Source organism: Rana temporaria, chromosome 12 (genome assembly GCF_905171775.1).
Source record: "Rana temporaria chromosome 12, aRanTem1.1, whole genome shotgun sequence".
In the NCBI taxonomy this organism is placed as follows: domain Eukaryota; kingdom Metazoa; phylum Chordata; class Amphibia; order Anura; family Ranidae; genus Rana; species Rana temporaria.
Window position 1 is genome coordinate 86,361,831 of NC_053500.1, and position 22,501 is coordinate 86,384,331.

The 22,501-nt window shown below is 47.1% G+C and overlaps 1 protein-coding gene across 3 annotated transcripts in view; it reads left to right on the forward strand.

The window, feature by feature from the left end:
- The window catches only part of FBXL20 (F-box and leucine rich repeat protein 20), a 499,717-nt gene that overhangs the window by 441,887 nt on the left and 35,329 nt on the right, over positions 1-22,501 (forward strand). For all 3 annotated transcript variants that reach the window (XM_040331680.1, XM_040331681.1, XM_040331682.1), the window contains exon 14: positions 12,864-13,076. In XM_040331680.1, coding sequence (XP_040187614.1) covers positions 12,864-13,076 — 213 coding nt within the window. The remainder of the gene's footprint in view (positions 1-12,863; positions 13,077-22,501) is intronic.

Consider the following 22,501-nt stretch of genomic DNA (forward strand, 5'->3'; position numbering starts at 1 on the left):
GTTTGGCCTCTATCTGCTGCTCGGCGACGGTGTTTTTGTGGTCCGCGCCTTGTTTGGCCTCTATCGCCCGCTCAGCGGCCATTTTGCCTGTGCTCCACGCGGTTTGGCCTCTATCTGCTAATCGGCGGCCATTTTGCCTGTGTTCCACGCTGTGCTCTGGTGCACGCTGTGTTTTTGCCTCTACCTGTCACTCGGTGGCCATGTTCTTGTGGCCCGCGGCGTTGTTTGGCCTCTACCTGCTCAGCAGCCATTTTCTTGCGGTCCACACCGTATTACATCATTTGAACGGCACAAGCTTGCAGACACACGCTGCGGAGTGCTCAGACTGACAGACAGCTGACAAGGAAGCAGCTCAAGTAGGAAGCGGACGGCAGCCATACTATACTGTTCAAGGGTGGTGAGTCCTTTGGGGGGGGGGATCCCCTCGTCTCTCTCGCAGCTAGGAGGATGGGTTGTTGTACCTTGCCTTGGAGTCTCTGTGGGTGTCAGGCGCGTGGATCAGCATGGCGTCAGAAGCGGATGCCTTTTCCCCTGAAACACCTGAGCTAGCAATTGATGCCCCTGCACCCGATGTATCGGACGCTATGCCAGCAATCCTAGATGCTTGTGTTGCCAAGGTGGAAGCAGTACGTGGGAACACGGGGGGTAAAAAGCGCCCCCTCCCCCCGCCATCTTCTAGGGACAACTCTGATGCGGAGCCGAGTCCAGCTACGGCTCATGACCCTGGCTCTTATGTATCTGAGGATGTGGACCAAGATTGACCGGACAGTGAGGATGACTCCGGATCCGGGTCAGCGCGCAAAAAGGCTCTGGTAGGTGATCTTATCACTGCAGTGCGAGATACTCTAAAAATAGAGGAGTCTGCGGAAGCAACAGAGGCTTTGGTCCCTTTTGGGTTCCGTAAGCTGACCCGCACTGCTAAGGTGTTCCTTGTGTGCCTTATCTAGACAAACTTTTAGGCCAGGTTTACACCTATGCGAATTGAGTGCGGCTTAAACCGCATCCAATACGCAGAACATTTCTAAATACATTGTTTTCAATGAGGCTGGTTCACATGTGTGATGCATTCGCACTGCGCATTGCCGAAAAAATGTGTGCGTATTTTAGGCATTGCGTTGCGGCTCAGGTGCGAATTCAGGCCCATTATCTTCTATGGGTGCGCAGCTGATTTGCAGATGTGTTAATTTCTCTTCAGGATTTGTCTCATTCAGCTCAGTACACTTCCCCCCTCCCCTCTCCCAGGTCTCCAAATTCGCAGCTGATCTGCAGCTAAAACGCAGTGGATCTGCTGAACAGTTCTCTTATCTCCCTGCAGAGATAAGAGAGCTGAAATTTGCACCGCACTAGTGAGAATCCAGCCTTATACAAGGAATGGGACAAACCACAGAAGGTTTCTCTGTCCCTAAAAATTTGGCGGTGTGTTACCCTCTTGAGGAGAGTGTGACGGATCTCAGATACCCCAGGTGGGCACATCCGCCAGACCTGTGTCTCCTGTCCTCCAAACGCACCCGCAGCCTGCAACCTCGCCATAACCAGCCCTTAACCCCTCAATCACGAGACAATCCACACAGGTGTTGAGGGTTAAACATCCAGAGCTTAAACTGTTTATTAGATTCCAAGACATACAGTTACACAGAGATAGGGACACTCCCCTTAGCCAACAACCAATGGGAACTGAACATTTGTACATTGAACCAGTCTACAGATACCTAATGAGTTTATGGTAAGCAGGCAGCCTCAATACACACCCCCTGCGGAGAGATGTCTGCAGTCCAGGCCATTGTCTATGTGTCATGAATCAACACAATTAGACACAGCAACAAGAGGGGGGGGGTGGGGGGAGAAGGGCTGTAACATTACATTACATCCATGCCAGCTTGTCCTGGGTCTCCAATATCTTCTGGCCCATAGTCTGTCGGTAGGAGGCACGGACACAGTTCTTTCCAAAACACACAGTGACCAGGTTCCTGACCCTCAACTGGTCTGGACCTGCGTTAGTCACAAACTTCCACCCACCCCAGGCAACCAGGAAAAGTAAAAGTACGACTCCGGCGCTGGGGAGCAAAACTGCACATAGGGTCTCCCATGAATAAAAACAGCCGCTGCAGAGTGGGAACAGCTGTCTGCACTCCTCTGATCCGGGGCTGGGTTGCAGATATTGGGGGGAGCTGAATAATCCTCTGCCCCAATGACAGCGCTTCAGCTGGGAGGGAACATAGGCTGGTAGGGCTATGCATTTTGGGAGGAAAAGGTACTTGCTTTTCTCCTGGTGTAGTTACCAGCCGCTGAGAAGGTATCTTGCAGGGACTATCTCCCGGATTCTTCATCTCTTGTTCTGATGCTGGGCAGAGACCATCAGCGCTCTGTCCTATAGCCAGCGCTTCTACCGGGGGGACATATGCAAAAGTTGGGTGCAGCCGCTGGAGAGGGGGAAGGGTTTTCTCCCCTGCCGGTTCTGTGACCAGCCACTGGGGTGACTTCTGACACGGGCTGTCTCCCAAACCCTCCAAAAACATACTGAGGGCTGGGCAGGGGCCAGCGGCACTCTGCCCCGTAGCCAGCGCTTCTGCTGGGGGACAAACACTGGGGTAGTGTCCAAGTGCTGGAGAAACAGCTCACTGAGGTCATCCCTCGGACTCCCTGGATCTAACTCTGAGGGTGGGCAGAGGCCAGCGGCACTCTGCCCCGTAGCCAGCGCTTCTGCTGGGGGGATGAACATTGGGGTACTGTCCAATTGCTGGGGAGGGAGAATTGCTTCCTCTACTCCCGGTGGGGATATCTGCTGTTGGGGAAACAGCTCACGCAGATCCTCTCTCAGACTCTCCGGATCCAACTCTTTTTCTGATGCTGGGCAGATGCCAGGGGCACTCTGCCCTGTAGCCAGCGCTTCTGCTGGGGCACCAGATGAGATACTCTGGACTTGCTGCTGATCACCATTTCCCAGCCTTCCAGTGCCTGTCTCAACTCCTCTTTCTGAGACCTTCATGCTTCTCGCTGCCTGGGGGACCTCCGTTGCGTTCCGGCATTCTAGCACTCGCAGTGCCCTCTGTATCATCGCTGCTTCTTCCATTGCGGTAAGGACGGGAAAACATAGGGTCACCCCTGGCCCCATTTGCTCCTCATCTTTTTGACTGTCTGCTATTTCTCCCGGACAGTCCCAGGCAACGGGAGCCATGCCAGGCTGCTGATTACCGTCAAACAGTCGCTTGTAGGCAATCTCGAGCTCCCATTCCTGCTCAACCAGGAACTCCAATTCCTCCGGGTCACACGCCTCTTCGGGGAGGTCCAGCACCTCATCTCGGAAGTCCAGGATGTTTTCCAGCCTCCACTCCTCATCGCTCCCAAAGTCTGGGTCTCCGTACATTTTTTGATGGAGCAGCCCCACGCCGCCGTAGCCAACGCCTTCTGTCGTGCTGCCATCTGCTGTACTTGGCCACAGTTGAGCCGCGAACCACCGGAGGGCTCTGTAGCTGGCGTCCAGCTTCATCTCCTCCTGGACCAATCTTCCGAGCTCCGTCTCCCAATCATCTCGCGGTCGTTCCCTCAGGAACACCTCTCGTGCACGGTACTGCGTCCAGTACATCTCTGAGGAGGAGGGAAGGATCTTCCCCTGCTGGCGCCGCTCGTAGCTTAGCGCCTCATGCCAGAGTTGCCGGCGGATCACATCCTCCCAGCCGAGCATGGTGCGCTCTGTCACTGGTCCCTGATGTTTCTTCCGCATGCCTTGCAGCCTCCTCCCGAACTCCGCTCTCATGCTGGCTGGTCCCCGTATCGCTCCTCGGCAGCTGCCCAGATCTTGAATCCTGGTGGTGGTTTGGATGTCCTGGACTGCAGGAGACATCCCACTGCTGCCACCACTGTGACGGATCTCAGATACCCCAGGTGGGCACATCCGCCAGACCTGTGTCTCCTGTCCTCCAAACGCACCCGCAGCCTGCAACCTCGCCATAACCAGCCCTTAACCCCTCAATCACGAGACAATCCACACAGGTGTTGAGGGTTAAACATCCAGAGCTTAAACTGTTTATTAGATTCCAAGACATACAGTTACACAGAGATAGGGACACTCCCCTTAGCCAACAACCAATGGGAACTGAACATTTGTACATTGAACCAGTCTACAGATACCTAATGAGTTTATGGTAAGCAGGCAGCCTCAATACACACCCCCTGCGGAGAGATGTCTGCAGTCCAGGCCATTGTCTATGTGTCATGAATCAACACAATTAGACACAGCAACAAGAGGGGGGGGGGGTGGGGGGAGAAGGGCTGTAACATTACATTACATCCATGCCAGCTTGTCCTGGGTCTCCAATATCTTCTGGCCCATAGTCTGTCGGTAGGAGGCACGGAGAGAGTTTCCTGAAAAAATTTACCTCTCCTCCGATAGTGGACCCCCCTGTGTCCAGACTAAACAAGGTAACCACGATTCCAGTGGAAGGGGCTCCTGCTTTCAAGGACCCCGCACACAAGAAGGTTGAGGCGGTCTCCCGCAACCTATACACAGTGGTGGGCTCGGCGGTGTGCCCAAACGATAGTTGGGGCCCTGGTGTCTCAGACACTTACTGAATGGGCAAAGATGCTGCACAATGGGTTAAAAGCACGTCAGGCTCCCTCGGATGAGGTAGCGCTAGCCGACCAGTTGGTACAGGGCCTAAAATTTGTCTGCGAATCAGGCTTGGACACTATTCCTCTGCTAGCCAGAGCCTCAAGATTTGCGTTGGTGTTACGCCATCTGCTCTGGCTAAAGTGTTGGTCTGCAGACCAATCTTCCAAGAAGGCCCTGATGGATTTACCCTTTAAGGGGGACAGACTTTTTGGAGCATCCCTGGATAACATTATTAAAGATCCCACAGGGGATAAGAGTACGCTGCTCCCGAAATCAAAAAGGGTAAGGAGCCACGCCCATAGGCAAGGGCCCTCCTTCGCTGCGCACAAGCTTTTTTTCATCCGCCCCGAGGGCGAATTCGCGACCCGGTGGACATAGCAGATCTCCGACCGGTGGGTTTGCAAAGTAGTTTCCTCAGGGTACAAGATAGAGTTCTCTCTTGCCCACCAAAAAGATTGTTTCCCTCCAGCTTCAGCCGACCCGTCGGACAGCCCTGTTTGATGCAGTTCAAGATCTGCTGGTACGCGGGGTAATCATTCCTGTCCCAGTACAGGAACGATTTCAGGGGTTTTACGCAAACCTGTTCGTAGTACCAAAGATGGATGGCGTTCGCCCCAATCCTTGATCTCAGGGCCCTCAATTGCTTTGTGAAGGTACAAGGATTCCGGATGGAGTCAGTTCGCTCAGTCGTCACTGCCCTCCACCCGAGGGGTTTCCTGGCATCCTTGGACATCAAGGACACATACTTGCATGTCCCCATATGCACCAGACATCAGAGATGTCTGCACTTTGCGGTCGGGGAAGACCAATACCAATTTGTAGCTCTCAAGAGAAAAGGTAGGTCCCCTGCTCACTAAATATCAAATTACTGTGTAAAGGGTATGATCTTGGCACAGTATCCCATTCATTGCGGTCTCACCAGTAAGGTGTGGTCTCCGTTAGCCAGGTAACAGTGCAAAAACAAGCCCACCAGGGAGACAAAGAAGAACCCCCCGGTTAAAGAAGCCATGGGTGGACCAACACCCAATATAGTTAAAAATAAAAAAGACAACGTTGTCTATATTAAAAAGACGACTACGTCACAAGGTGCATGCATGCAATACTCTACTCTAGCAGGGTAGTTTCGGAGGTTGCTGTGCAATTATCAGCAGACACTACTGAAACAGCAAAGTTGGAAAGTATGAATCCTAGGATAAAAGCTGTTGATGCAAAGCAGTCAATTAAAGTAGGTCAGTAAACGGGGGATTGATGTTTCTAGGGGCACCCCATAAGACAGTGGTGGAGGTACTGGAGGCCAATTATTTTATTAATAGAACTCCTACGGTTAAGATGGCCCTTAAAGTATGGAAAGCAGTAAAGACACTAGGAGGGCAGGGAGGAATGACGGAATATGAACCACTCTGGGATAATAGGAACCTGCAGGAACTGGCGTCAGTTGGAAACATTTATGAATGGGCATCCAAGGGGATAGTTAGACTGGCACAGCTATATGAAGGAAGAACTATAAAAACATTTGCTGCAATTAGAAAGGAATACGATGTACCCAAACATACATTTTACAGATACCTCCAAATCAGACATGCTCTAGATGTTCAGTTTAACAGAGTAGGGCCAATATGGGTTAAGACTCTTATCCTCCAGAAACTGGGTAAGACGAAGGGATTTATTTCCGAGGTCTACTCATACATATGTAAGGAGAGTATTGAAGGCCCAGAAAAACTCAAAAGTAGAGTAAAATGGGAGGAAGACCTAGGGATTATAACAGAAGATCAATGGAGGAAGGTATTGGAAAGAGGACATTTGGTTACAGTCTTGCCAGCACAGAGGTTTTCATTCCTGATGCTGATACATAGGACATATTATACACCTAAGAGATTATTTAACTTTGGATGGAGAGTGGATGCAGGATGCCCCAGGTGCCAGGATACAGGAGATTTAATACATATGATATGGAGGTGCCCGAAACTGTTCAGGTATTGGAAGGGGATATTGGACACTATTAATAAGATATATAAAACAAAGCTGGAGATGAATCCTAGATTATGTATCCTGGGCCTAGGGGAAGAAATAAGAAGAATGACCAGTACATCAAAAGCAGTGTTGAGGTGCCTCTTTCAGGCAAGAAAATTAATAGCTCAGAGATGGCAAGCAGTGAACCCCCCATCAGTAAAGGAGTGGATTAATGTAGTCACAGAAACAATATGGAAGGAGAAGGTGGTTTATACCAAGAGAGGAAACATCAGGGAGTTTGGTAAAATGTGGAACCTTTGGCTGGAAGAAATGGAATACCCCGTGTGAAAGAAAACCCAATAAAGAAGATAGTCAATCAGTGCAGGGAGGTGGAATATTGAAGATATGTATGAAATAATGGTAAAAAGAATATACGAAAATATACGATTGTAACTATCTGTCCTTTTTTAAACGTTGAAGAAAATCAATAAAGAATATGAAATATTAAAAAGTAGGTCCGTCACACTTGAAGCTGGTTATAGAGAGCACAGAGCAGTGTAGCAGCAAGACATGCAAAGCAAGTCCCAAGTAGCAAGCAGCTGGTTAATGCAACAGGTTCACAAAGCAATGGCAGCTAACCATGTAACACCAGCATTGTATGTACATATGCATATGCAAAGCAAATCCCAAATGGCAAGCATCTGGGTAATATCCCAGTAATGCCCCAGTGCATAGCCACCTCAGAAACTACTCTAGTTTATTCCCCATAGGGGATCTGACCAGTCCACCTGGCTGATCAACTAGTTTGCAGTGTGATCAACTGGATTTTTATTCTCCAGCTGGTCACCCTGCTAGAGTATTGCATGCATGCACCTTGTGACGTAGTCATATTTTTAATATAGACAACGTTGTCTTATTCATTTTAACTATATTGGGTGTTGGTGATGGGTTCTGAGTGCATGTTTTATATGTAATTGCATTATATTTTTCTACCAATAAATTTCCATTTTTTCATGTGACGTGGTCCACCCATGGCTTCTTTATCCGGGGAGTTATTGTTTTTGCAATTTGTGGCTCTCCCCTTTGGCCTAGCATTGGCACAGAGGGTGTTCACCTAGGTGCTCGCCCCGATTCTGGCCCTACTAAAACAACGTGGCATCGCTATTGTGGGCTACTTGGACGATCTTCTGAGGGCAACTTCAAGCTCAGAATTAGAGGTGAGCATGTCTATAACCTGTCAGACCCTCCGAGATTTTGGTTGGGTGCTGAACACTCAGAAGTCCGTATTAGTGCCGACTCAACACCTAGTGTATCTGGGGTTGATTCTGGACTCCTCAAAGGGCGAAAGTTTTTCTCCCTGTGGAAAGTTTGCAAACTCTTTGGGCTGCGGTGCAGCAGTTGACATCCCAAAGAGGGTCGTCACTCCACTTTTGCATGCGAGTCCTGGGTCTCATGATAGCCTCCTTTGAGGTAGTACTGTATGCTCAATTTCACACTCGAGTCTCTTCTGTCCGGGAAGTCGTTCCTTCCTTTTCACTGGATGGTGGTCACGACGGACGCCAGCCTTACGGTTGGGGGGGGGAGTCTGGGGGGTCCAGTTGGCCCAGGGTCACTGTATTCCGGAGGAATCCCACTTGCCGATCAATGTCCTGGAACTCCGGGCGATCAGGTTGTGCCTCTCCACATGGTCTCAGAGGCTACAGGGGTGTCCAGTCAGGATCCAGTCTGACAACGCTACGATAGTGGTGTATGTCAACCATCAAGGAGGAACAAGAAGTTTGGCTGCCGCGTCAGAGGTCGCCCACATCTTGAGGTGGTCAGTATACATTCCGGGCGTGGAAAACTGGCAGGCAGAGTCACCAGATGCTGGACCAAGGACAATGGTTTCTGCACCTGGATGTGTTTCAGCTCATTTGCCAAAGATAGGGCGCGCCAGACGTAGATCTCCTGGCGTCTCGACTCATGTAGAAGGTATTGAGGTTTGTGGCCAGGTCAAGAGACCCAGGGGCAGACGCGACAGATGCGTTGATGGCACCTTGGAGTCAGTGCCGGCTAATCTATGCCTTCCCTCCTCTGAAGCTCCTTCCTCATCTGCTTCGCAGAGTGGAGGCAGAGGAGATCCCAATGATTCTTTTTGCTCCGGATTGGCCTCGGCGTCCTTGGTACGCCAACCTAGTGCGTCTAGTAGCAGACATCCCTTGGCGTCTACAGCTGAGAGAGGACCTGTTTGTTGTCGCAAGGTCCCATATTTCATCAAGCTTTACAGTCGCTGGCTTTAACGGCATGGCTATTGAAAGCCAGGTACTAAGAGACTGGGGCCTGTCAGATTCAGTGATTTCTACCATGAGGAGGGCTCGGAAGCTATCCTCTAGGGAGATTTACCATCGCACTTGGAAGGCCTACATATCCATTTGTGAGGAAATGAGGTGGAATACGTGTACTTATTCGGTTTCCAGAGTCCTGCTGTTCTTACAGCGGGGGGTGGACCAAAAGCTTGCCTTAAGTACTATCAAGGGGCAGATTTCTGCCCTGACTGTCTGTTTTTCAACGACCCCTGGCGGCTCACTCTCTAGTGAGTAAGTTTGTGCAGGGGGTTCGGCATGTGGCCCCTCCGGTCTATCCTCCCCTACCTCCATGGGACCTGAACCTGGTCCTCTTGGTGCTTCAGAAACCGCTGTTTGAAAACATTAGGAACATTCCCTTGTTGACACTTTCTCAGAAAGTGGCTGTTACGTCAGACGGGTTTCCGAGCTGGCAGCCTTGTCATGCAAGGCCCCCTATCTGATCTTCCACAAGGATAAGGTAGTGCTGCGTCCGCAGCCTTCTTTTCTTCCTAAGGTCGTTTCGGCCTTCCATCTCAATGAGGCCATTGTACTTCCATCCTTGTGTCCTCATCCGTCGCATCCTAAGAAGGCGGCGTTGAATTCCTTGGATGTTCGCCGAGCTCTGAGAGTATACTTGTCTGCTACTGCTCCCATTACGGAGGTCAGACTCACTTTTTGTTTTGGTGGCTGGCCCTAAGAAGGGCCTGGCAGTCTCGTCGGCAACCATCTCGTAGTGGATCCGACAGATAGTGATTCAGGCTTAAGGGCCATAAAGGGTCGGGCGCCCCCCTTTCCTGTCACGGCGCTTTAGGCGACCAGGGCAACAGGTGCTTCTTGGGCTTTCTGACATCAAGCGTCTATTTCCCAGGTGTGTAAGGCAGCGACTTGGTCGTCCGTTCACACTTTCACTAAATTCTACAAGGTTGATGTGAGTGCATCTTTGGATGCTTCTTTCGGCCGCAAAGTTTTGCAGGCGGTGGTTTAGAGTTGCAACTCTTCTGTTGAGGAGCTCTGTTTTGTTTTGGGGTGAAGTTTATTTTTATACTGTTCCCACCCCTCGTTTTTTACACTGTTTTGGGACGTCCCACTTTGTCTAGATTAAGGCTGTGTCCATCCATGAACGAAAGAGAAAATAGAATTTTTGTACTCACCGTAAAATCCTTTTCTCTGAGTTCATGGATGGACACAGCACCCACCCCTCCTTTTTATGTTTGTACTGCTTTTTAACGAACTGATATGGTATACTGAAGTATAATTACAAGCATTTCATAAGTAACAAAGGCTTTTATTGACAATTACAATGCGCTCTGGCATGCTGTCAATCAACTTCTGGGCCAAATCCTGACTGAAGAATATTGACCACAAGTTCTTAATGGGATTAAGATCCGAGGAGTTTCCTGGCTTGGACCCAACATTTTTATGTTTTGTTCCCCAAGCCACTTGGTTATCACTTTAGCCTTATGGCAAGGTGCTCCATCATGCTGGAAAAGGCATTGCTCATCACCAAACTGTTCTTGGATAGTTGGGAGTAGTTGCTCTCAGAGGATGTTATTGTACCATTCTTTATTCATGGCTGTGTTTTTATGCAAAATTGTGAATGAGCCCACTCCCATTGCTGAGAAGCAGCCCCACATATTAATGGTCTTGGGATGCTTTAATGTTGGCATGACCCAGGACTGATGGTATCGCTCACCTTTTGTTCTCGGACAAGGTTTTTCTTGATGCCCCAAAAAAATCGGAAAGGGGATTTATAAGAGAAAATTATTTTACCCCAGTCCTCAGCAGTTCAATCCCTGTACCTTTTACAAAATATCAGTCTGTCCCTGATTTTTTTGTTCTTCCAGAAGTCTTTGCCTCTCTGATGTACTCACACCTAAAAGACAAAAAGCTGCGCCAAGAATAGATTAATACAGTCCACTATTAGTAGATTATAAACGATGGATAAAGTCTGTGGTTCTTAAAGCAGAGGCAGGGTTGCACTCAATGATACAAAGACACTTGTTCCATATAGTGTGGCAAGACGATGTAATGATGGATGTAATTCCTCCAACACCCAGTGACATGCATGCAGTTTGTGAAATCCTCCACCTGAAAAACAAAGCCTCTTACCAGACGGTAAGAACTCAGAGCGGATGGCTTTAACCCAGCCTCGGCCTTTAATTTCTCCAGGGATCACAGATCGGGAGTCCGCAGTGTCACAATCAAAAGATCACAGTCGCTCCATAGGAGGAAATGTATAAAAGAAGACGCATATAGCGTAATACAGTACGGTACCAACATTTATTAAAACAGTAGTCTACTTACATCAATGTTGTTTGAAACAGTCATGTGTTAAAAATTGAACAAGCCGGCCGGCAAAACAGGAGCCCTTCCTCCCGAGCGTGGTGACGTCACTGACGTAGCCTCCCATGTACTCACACCTGCCTGCTGCTATTCCTGAGCAAGCTCTTCACTGGTGGTGCCCCAATCCAACAGCTGAATCAACTGTAGGAGACCTGGTACTTGCTGGACTTTCTTGGGCGCCCTGAAGCCTTCTTTACAAATGCAGTGGAAATTATTATTTTTTTGTTATGAGATTAAGTTAATTTGTTTGGCAAAGTGGGGCTTTGCAATTAATTGCAATTTATCTGATCACTCTTTCTAACATTCTGGAGTATATGCAAATTGCCATCATAAAAACTGAAGCAGCAGACTTTGTGAAAATTAGTATGCGTCATTCTCCAAAACTTTTGACCACGGCTGTATACTAGGTTCTTAAATAGTATAGTGTCCCCTAAAACGCAGCGTTGGCAGGATCAGTCCCCGATCACTGCCAGTGCTTGCGACATGTAACAGAATACATTTCCGCCTACATTTATTAAGAAATTAGACTTTATTGCATAACAAAATCTATTTTTATTTAGTTTTTCAAAATAACCAAAAGAAAGCTATATTTGTGTGAATTAAAAAAAAAGATACATTTCGTTTGTATACAGTGTTGCATGACCAAGCAATAAGTAGCACAGTGCTGAATAGCAAAAATGCAGTGGTCATTTAAGGGGTAAAACCTTCCGACGGGCAAGTGGTTAAAATCCAGTTATATTTTGTGCATTTTAGGAATGCATCTAGCTCAAAAAAAGTTACTGAATCCAAGTTACTTGCTCCCCTAAGAGATGGTTTGTACCTGTTTTATTTGGAGTTGTAAACTCAGAGAATATTGCAGTTGGATTAAAAAAACCTTGTTTTCATTCTAGCTGCAATATTCTCAGACTTTTAGTTGAAAAGCCTCTATAACATAGTTGCATTCAGTTCAACCTGTGGTGCGTGAGTGTGCTTCTGTTTATGTCAATAGTACCTTGTATAACCCTGTATGTTGTGATCATTAAGGTACCCATCTAATAGTTTTTTTAAATATCCCATCCCAAATACACCACTCCGCTCTCTAATCCCTAGATGGGCTCACTAGGGCATAACCCCAACTTTCCCTTTTAACCACTTTAGAGGCATATTTCTTATTGGTTACCTTTTTATAAAAGTATTTCTTTTTTTTTTCATATAAAAATTAAGTTGAGGCACAGCCAAGACAAATCCCTTGTTGAAAATCTTTAAGGTTTGGACATAAGGAAATATATCATCAAATAGATCACACAATGTAACATTTTCTTATTTTTGGTGACTACAAAATGTAGTGTCTTGTTATAAGGAGGCTGACGTCTTGCCATATTTGAGAATACTTGTCTGCTTTCAACCTGTTACTATGAAACAATAAACGTATATAAAAATGTAAATGTAAACCTGGTCTCTTGTTTTGAAGCTTGAAGTGTTGGCCAAGACACTCCAAGCCTCAAGCATAAATTCTAGTATCAAACCTAGAGGAAATACATTTCTGTTGCTCATGGCTCCATTCTGGTCAGCAAAATGGTGTCTGGAGTCAGCTTAATTGTCTCATTTCTCCATTATTTATCACCCAAGAGCATAATTTTTCTATTTTCTCTATACAGAGCCTTTCCCATTGCGAGTTGATCACAGATGATGGTATCCGACACCTGGGCAATGGTGCTTGTTCCCATGATCGTCTTGAAGTTATCGAATTGGATAATTGTCCTCTCATCACTGATGCATCATTGGAGCACTTAAAAAGTTGCCAGAGTCTTGAGCGTATTGAATTGTATGACTGCCAACAGATCACACGGGCTGGCATCAAAAGACTCCGGGTAGGGAGCAAGCTCTGCAAATCCTCTATCATAGAAGTGGTGAATTGAAAATATATATTGAGGGCTGGATCAACCCATGGCTGTTATGTGGGATTTTTTTATAATGTTCAATCGGCTTTCAATGAAAAAAAGATTTAAAAAAATGTAGAGAATATAAATTTGCCCAGTTCTCCTGCACACACGGTTTTAATTTTTTCCCAGTTTTGAGCAAACAAATGGTTGGAATTGGCCTAGAAATCAATTGAAAACAATGCACTGCAAATCAATTTGCACTGGATTTTGTTTTGCTCACTTTAAATTTGAAACTAACAAAAAATAAGTGGCCTTGCTGTTAGGGCTCCTTCACGCGATCAGCAATAACCTGTATTTAAGCTGCATTTATACAGTATTTTTAAAAAGCCCCATAACTGCCCTTTCATGCCTGCTGTAGTGGAACGCCTGGGTGTGTCTGTCAAACAGTGCCTCCTGCCCTTCAAATAATTCCAGCAGACCAAGAGCTAATACCAGCCCTTTTACCTCAAATATCTTACACAGCCAATATTTTGAGGTAGAACCAAAGGAATGACGGTTTATTGAACAGAAATACAGGTTTGTATACACTTCACTAGAAAGTCAGTCACCACATAACAATAAACCAAATATTTACCTAAAACATCAAACAATGGTTTAGATAACGAGGTAGAGTTGGCACCAGGCTATTCCCATCATAGACCCCTCCAAGAGTTCGCTAAATTATCCAACAGACAGAAACAATAGGTGACTCAACTAACAATGGGGATGCACACCTAAGAGGCACGTAATGGGAGAGGCCCACTTAATAAACACATAATAAACACACTATAGCAGGAGACCCCCAGCATCAGGTTGCTTGAGTTGATTATATTAACATCTGCTCCGAGTCTACGTAGTCAATGCTGGTTTGGACATAGAGACCCAAAATGTGTGTATTGGTCGTCCAGTTCCAGAGTCTGTTGTGTTTTGGGAGACATGGAATCTGAAGTAAAATTACTCCAATGGTCCTCCAGGCACATGCCTCCCAACTAATTGAACCCCCCCCCCCCCCCCCCCCCCAAACGCCTGGGCTCATAGTCAGTAGGCAAGAGGCTAACCTACAGTCCCCTTCAACAGCCCATGTCCTGGCTTTGTCTGTCACACCTGCCATAAATATTAAATTGGGTACCACACGGTGCAGTGTTGGGTTGTGTTAAATATTAAGCAGCATGTCGCTTTCATGAGGCATTAATGCTTATCAGCTGCCTCCATTAAATTCATTGGTAATGCGCCGTAACGGCACCTATAGCATTTACAGCATGCTGTTGAAGCATTTATAAAGTGTTAGCCAGGCATTGAGGAAGAGGCAGTAGAGGTTTCTATATCCTACAATGCACCGTGAAAATATGAAGAAAAAGGACAGAGCAGCTCCAGACACTTTATCTTTGTACAGAGCAGCCGTGTGATTACAGCCTTTGCTTCTGTGTGCAGGCAAAAGCATAGAGCCAGCCAGCAACACTGCCAGGAAGGGGCATTGGCATTGAACAGCACTAGCCAGTGGCAAAGCTTTTTGTGTCTGAAAAGTGTTGGTGCCAGCAAGTTTCAGTGCCGTCAATGACCATTACAAACTTTCCATGATCATCTTGAGCTGGACCAAGCCTAGTGTCAAAAGAGATCAAAGTACGCAATTCAGTCTCACAGAGAAATCACAAATTGCCTGCTATCACACCACAACCTAAACGCACCTCAAAGCAGATCATTTACTCTACATCACGTGCCCTTTAAGCAGTTCCATAGGCATTTAACAAGCAAGCTTGTTAACGCTTCAAAAGCTCAACAATAATGCATCAAAAACGCATCATACATGCCATGGGCACGTTAATGAGCATTGCTTTGTCTTTCATAATCAACTCATGTGTGAATGAGCTCTAATGCCGCATACACACCATCACTTTATGTGATGAAAAAAACGTCATTTTCTGTGAAGTAAAAAATGACGTTTTTGAAACTTCAATTTTCAAAGACGAAGTTGCCTACACACCATCGTTTTCTCACAATGTTCTAGCAAAGCGAGGTTACGTTCTCATCACTTTTTCCATTGAAGCTCGCTTCATACGTAGCTTCTGGCATACGCGGGTGAAAAACGTAGTTTTAAACGACGTTTTTGCTACACACGGTCAATTTCTGTGAAGTAAAAGTTGACGTTTTGAAAAACGACACATAAAATTGAAGCATGCTTTAATTTTTTTTGGTCGTTTTTTAGAAGACATAAAACAATGTTTTCCCCCACACACGGTCAATTAAAGTGACGTTTTTAAAACGGTGCTTTATTGCATGTTCAAAGCATCCACAGATGTTTATCGCAGTACTCCCTAACTGCACCTAGTAGGGTAGAGGGTGCTTTTAGAGTTAGCTTTGCTGTATATTTTATGTTTTGGAAAAAAATAGAAAACCAACGCACAGTGTATTTGGCAAGCTTAAAAAAAAATAAAAAATTGCAAAAGAATAAAAAAAGCATAATAGCTGCAGTCCTCATCCAGCTATCATACTTTAGATCTGGTTATGACCTTTTTGGTAAATGTGATTCAAGCAGCTAAATTGCCGCTCGATCACTTTCACAAGCAGCGGAAGGCCCCCCCCCCCCCCCACCTCCTGCTGCAGCGTTCTGCTGTTCCGGGACTCTCCTGTCCCACCAGGAAGCCCAGGGCTGCTGCCGGCAGTTGCACTGACTGACCTTGGTTATGAAAGAGGAACATTTGTTTCCCTATATTGCCTATGGTGTTTGAAACTGGAAGCGTCAAGAATTTAGTCGCTTCTGGTTTAGTAGCTGTTACCGTCTAGTAAAGCGGCAAATCAAACCCATATTGGTTTGATAAGCTGCCTTGGAGGGCAGAGGAGAGATCTGGGGTATAATAGAACTCTGATCTCTCCATAAAGAGGACCTGTCATGGTCCATGCTATCACAAGGGATATTGTTCAAAGTACAATCAAAAAAAGTATAAATCAAAAAAAAAAAAATGTGCAGAAAAATGCAAATTAAAATAATGAAAAAAACATTTTTCAGAGTGTCCCATGCTCGCATGCAAATGCACACGTAGGTCACGCACTCATGTAAACTGTACTCGCACCGCACATGTGAGGTATCACTAAACATCATTTCTCTTGTGTTCATGGACGAACAAAGCTGCATATTCTTGACAGTAGGGTATTGGTCTTCTATCAGGAGAGGACTAGGCAGAACATGTTTAATGTGTTAATACAACTTTAAACTGTATAGTACCCGCCCAGGAGGCAGTTCCTCTGGGTAAAACCCTTCTCCCTGCATGCAGCAACTCAGGTTTTTTTTCTGCCTAGCATAGGAAGAAGGACCTGGCTCCCTGTGGTTTTGGATTTTTTTCTCTCTGCTTTGATCCTGAGATCTACTATCAACTGCTGAATGGGCAACAGACTGGATGTCTTAGATCCTTGTAGTCACCCCAGTTTTGACCATCAAGCGTGTGCAGGCCTTTAGCTACGTGCTGGGTCGGCCACGACAGGCCCCGTTTGCTCCAGGGGTGGGCCGTTGAGCTACGCGCTCCGGGGCACACATGACGGGGCTAATTACTGTCTGTGTCACAGTGAGCCGGGCCGACAGCTACCCCCGTACTGCTCGGTTTGTGGATCTGTCAGGGATGCTTCCAGCAATACACGCAGGACTGGTAAGTAGCACTCTCCCCTGCCTCGGCAGGTTGGAACAGCTGGACATTCCCAGGTGGGTCGCCTGGTATTTTTTTTACACCCTTCCTTTCTTCTCTCCCCTCCCCTCCTCCTTATGCTCTCCGAGTTAGGCCTGCCTGCGTTAGCCAGGGGTCTCCACTCTCTGGCTCCACTCACTGTGGGTCCGCTCTCCTGGGGGTGCTGTCTGGTTGTCGTGTGGGGGGGCCTCCATTTTTCGGGAACCCTGGGGTGTTCACTGCCTGTGTTTTTTACTGTTTGCCCTGTGTACATTGCTCGGCCGCCATTTTGGTGGTGCCCGCTGATTATTGCTGTGTTTTTTCTCCGTGGCCATTTTCCTGTAGCCCACGCGCTCTATGCTGTTTTTTCCACAGTGGCGGCCATTTTCTTGTAGCCGCATGCTTTTTCTACAGGGTGGGCTTCCAGCGGCCATTTTCTTGTGGGTTTTGGCCTCTAGCTGTGTTTTTAGGTAATTGGACGGTGCGAACAGCCTAAGACAGTGACACTTGCAGTTGTGTAAAGAGAGCTCCTCTGTCGGGACAGTGCGGCCGGCAGCGGTGCAGTGCCTGCTTGGGTGGTAAGTCTTCTGGGGGGGGCCCCTTGGCATCTGGAGCAGCTAGGAGGGTGGGCTGTGTGCCTTGGCTTACATCCCTAAGGGGGTAATGCGTGTGGGTCAGCATGGCATCGGTAGCTGATGCTTCTTCCCCAGACATACCTGTGGTAGCAACTGGTCGGCAGTCCTGGAGGCTTTTGTTGCCAGGGTAGCAGCGGATGTGTGGGGGAAAAAAAGGGGGGGGAAAAACGCCATTGCTGTCCAGGGCATCGGTCTCTGCGGTGGTACTGCATCGCCTGATATGGCTAAAATGTTGGTCCGCGGGCCAGGCTTCTAAGAAGGCCTTGCTTGATTTACCTTTTAAGGGTGAGAGGCTTTTTGGAGCCTCGCTGGATGACATCAAGGATGCCACGGGAGGTAAGAGTACTCTGCTCCCACAATTCAGGAAGGGTAAGGGGCCACGTCATAGGCATGGGCCCTCCTTCTCCGCTCATAAACGTCTTTTTCGTCCGCCCGGAGCTGCAGGTAAGAGCTCCCAGACCGATAAGGCCCCTACAGAGGGACAAAAGCGCCCCTGGTTTTGCAAGCCCAACAAGCCTGCGAACAAACCTGCGACCGCATGAAGGTCTGCCCTCGCCCGACACTTGGGTGGGGGGTCGTCTTCGCACATTCGCGGCTCGGTGGTCTTTACTGCTCTACGACCGGTGGGTTTGCGAAATTGTTTCCTCAGGGTACAAGATGGCGTTTCTTTCTTGCCCTCCAAACTGATTTTTTTTCCCCTCAAACCTTCAGCTTTCTCCGACTCGTCGGGTGGCCCTGTTTGGGGCAGTACAGGATCTGCTGGCGCGGTGTGATCATACCCGTGCCATTGCTGGAAAGGTTGCAGAGGTTTTATTTAAACCTGTTTGTAGTCCCAAAGAAGGAGGGGGTCCAACCGATCCTGGATCTCAAGGCCCTGAACTGCTTTGTGAAAGTTCAGAAGTTCAGGATGGAATCGGTGCGCTCTGTAGTCGTGGAACTCCATCCTGGGAATTTTCTGGTGTCCTTGGACATCAAGGACGCATACTTGCATGTCCCCATATTTGTCAGACAGAGGCTTCTGCGTTTTGCGGTCAGGGATGACCACTACCAATTTGTGGCTCTCCCTTTTGGCCTGGCATCGGCACCAAGGTGCTCGCCCCGATTCTGGCTTTGCTGAGACAGCGATGTATCGCTATTGTAAGCTCTAACGAGCAGGGCCCTCTGATCCCTCCTGTATTGATTTGTATTGTGACTGTACTGTCTTCCCTGATGTGAAGCGCTGTTTAATAATAATAGTGGGTTACCTGGCCGACCTTCTTCTGAGAGCTGCTTCAAGCTCAGAATTAGAGGTGGATGTGGCGATTGCCACCCAGACCCTTCAAGACTTTGGTTGGGTTCTGAACCTCCAGAAGGCGGTGTTGGTGCCGACTTAGCACCTGCAATACCTGGGCTTGGTGCTAGATTCCATGGAGGCGAGAGTTTTTCTCCCCTTGGACAAATTACAAACTCTTCAGGTGGCGGTGAAGCTGCTGGCATCCCGCAGATGGTCGTCACTGCTTTTTTCGCATGCGAGTCCTGGGCCTCATGGTAGCCTCCTTCGAGGCAGTTCCGTATGCTCAATTCCACACTCGTGCCTCACAGAAGGAGATCCTGTCCAAATGGGACAAGTCTCCGTTGTCCCTGGATTGTCAGATCTGGGTGGACCTCTGGTCAAGATTTTCCTGGTCTGGTGGCTGAGATCTCCGGCCCTTCAGGCCGGAAAGTCGCTCCTTCCCCTTCAGTGGACGGTGATCACGACGGACGCCAGCCTGACCGGTTGGGTGGTGTTTGGGGTGTCCAGTTGGCACAGGGTCGCTGGACACAGACGGGTTTCTGAGCTGTCGGCCTTGTCTTGCAAGGTTCCTTATCTGGTCCTCCATAAGGATAAGGCGGGACTACGTCCGTAGCCTTCGTTTCTTCCTAAGGTCGTTTCGGCTTTTCATCTCAATGAGGACATTGTACTTCTGTCCTTGTGTCCTCGACCGTCACATCCAAAAGAGGCTGTGTTGCATTCCTTAGACGTTGTCCGAGCTCTGCGGGTTTACCTGTCTGCTACTCCATTCCGGAGGTCGGATTCACTGTTTGTTTCTGTGGCTGGTCCTAAGAAGGTCCTGGCGGTCTCGTCGACCACCATCTCTAGGTGGATTAGACAGGTCGTGATACGGGCTTATGCCCTACAAGGGCGGGCGCCTCCTTTTCCTGTCACAGCGCATTCAACCCAGGCGATAGGTGCCTCTTGGGCTTTCCTACATCAAGCGTCTGTTTCCCAGGTGTTTAAGGCGGCGACCTGGTCGTCCGTTCACAAATTTCTACAAGGTTGATGTGAGTGCATCCCTACTGTCAAGAATATGCTGCTGTGTCCGTCCATGAACACAAGGGAAAATAGGATTTTTGTACTCACCGTAAAATCCTTTTCTCTGTAGTTCATGGACGGACACAGCACCCACCCCTCCTTTTTTTTATGTTTGTACTGCTTTTGACGAACTAAGCTGCTGCATGCAGGGAGAGGGATTGTACCCAGAGGGACCGCCTCCTGGGCGGTACTGTACAGTTTAAAGTTGTATTAACACATTAACATGTTTCTGCCTTGTCATCTCCTGATAGAAGGCTAATACCCTACTGTCAAGTATATGCTGCTGTGTCCGTTCATGAACTACAGGGATTTTAGGTTGAGTACAAATATTAAGAGCCATAATTCTAGCCCCAGGCTTCCTGTTTAACGCTACACTGGTGGCTTTTAAAACATTGCCTATGGATAATTTAACGTACCCTAGTTTGTCGCAATTCCATGGAAAAAATTTTAACCACTTCACCGAGAGGATTTGGATGCTAAATGACCAGGCCACGTTTTGCGATTCGGCACTGCGTTGCTTTAACTGACAATTGCGCGGCCGTGCGATGTGGCTCCCAAACCAAATTGACGCCCTTTTTCCCCACAAATAGAGCTTTGTTTTGGTGGTATTTCATCACCTCTACAAAAATAGAGCGTCAATTCAAAAAAATATTTTTTGCTATAATAAATATCCCCCAAAAATATATAAAAAAACATTTTTTTCTCATTTTAGGCTGATAAGTATTCTACATATTTTTGGTAAAAAAAAAATCGCAATAAGCATTTATCGATTTGGATTGCGCAAAAGTTATAGCGTCTACAAAATAGGGGATAGTTTTATGGCATTTTTACCAATATATTTTTCATATTAGGAATGGCGGAGATCTGCAATTTTTATCGTGGCTGCGACATTATGGCGGACACATCGGACACTTGATGCTATTTTTGGACATTGTAATTTATACAGCGAACAGTGCTATAAAAATGCACTGATTACTGTGTAAATGACACTGGCAGGAAGCGGGTTAACCACTAGGGGGCAAGGAAGGGGTTAAGTGTGTCCTAGGGAGCAATTCTAACTGGGTGGGGGCGCCCAAAGCACTTTTAGAATCACTCGGTAATTGGATTTGTTTACTTCCAATAAGGACATTATATTGCACTGAAAAACAATTTTTTTTTTTTATCAGCACATCGCTTAAGGGTTAACATAGGTACCCTAATGGTACAGGATTTTCACATTTTGCACATTTTCTTTACCTAGCAGTGTTTACCTAGGCACAATAGCACTTTAATTTGCACAGCACTGTGATGTATATTTTATGTAATTTTTGTATTTATTTTCATAGCTGCATTTATGATATATACTGTGGAATCATTCTAGTAGTTTACATAGGCACTTGGCACTTTGGATCGTTAGCAGTTTTTGTATATTTTGCACACTGCACCTTACACTAGGAGCCTCTTTTATGGAGCATTTGGCTCAGTAGGACCAGCGCCAACGCTACTTTCTTTTTCTTCTCAACACTTTCTTGCTCCACTTAGGTGGAAGCAGTTAGTAGAGGCAGCTGTCCACTGATCACCTTCAACCATACCTAGTCCAATACCAAATACTTTTGCTGTCACTGGTGTTTTTAAATATACTTTCGCGGATTAATTTTAACACAGCTATTTTTGGACCATTGTCATTTATACAGCGATCAGTGCTATAAAAATGCACTGATTACTGTGTAAATGACACTGGCAGGGAAGGGGTTAACCACCAGGGGGCAAGGAAGGGGTTAAGTGTGTCCTAGGGAGTGATTTTAACTGGGTGGGGGCTGGGCTACATGTGACACCACACTGATCACCGCTCCCGATGTCAGCAGAAGATCAGTTTTCTGTCACACTTGTTTACACAGGCATCCCCCCGTTCTGCAGCTACGTGACACTATCGCGGGACATCGGCCGACATAGAATCCGCGGTCACGGAGCTCGCGCCCACACGGCTGCAAATTTAAAGGGACGTACATATACGCCCATTTGCCTGTCCGTGCCATTCCGCCATTGTAAATGTTCGTGCGGCGGTCAGCAAGTTGTTAAAGAGTCACATCACATGTTTGGTATCTATTTAATCGGCGTAAAATCATCTTTTATATTTTACCAAACAATTGGGTATTATATTGTGGTTGTGTGCAATAAAATTCTTTAGAGTGTGTATTCTTCTGAAAATTTTCACTTGAAAAATGGCCAGCACAATATCGTGTGTGTAAAAAAATTGCCACCAGCCACAATTTAATTCTCCAGGGCCCCTGCTTAAAAAAAAAATCATGTTTGGGGGTTCTAGCAAAAAATGCTAATTTTTAAAAAACAAATGTATACAGCTTGGTACGGTACACCATCCATACATGTCAGTAAGTACCTGAGAACTTGTGAGTGTGTGAGGAGAAATGCCTCGTGGGAATGTAGTCCTGGGCAGAAGTAAGTGAGTGATTCTAAAGGCAGAAGCATTTTTATCTTGCCATAGGGGCACACTATTCTATACTTTGTGGCTTGCTATAGGGGCACTCTCAAGAGCCAGAAGAAACACTAAAATGCAATTTAAAAAAAAAGTTGTTTGAAATAAAATAAAAAATTCTCCTTTAAGAGAATGCTATGGAGCCGAGGGGGGGCCATGTTTCCCTCACTGGGCTCCAGGCTGTTCACATGAGAATCCGCCGCAGAGACCACTTTTATTTGAAAGCGGACCGCTAAAGAAGAGGATACCAGGGTAATGACAGCTAGCTGCTGCAATAACGA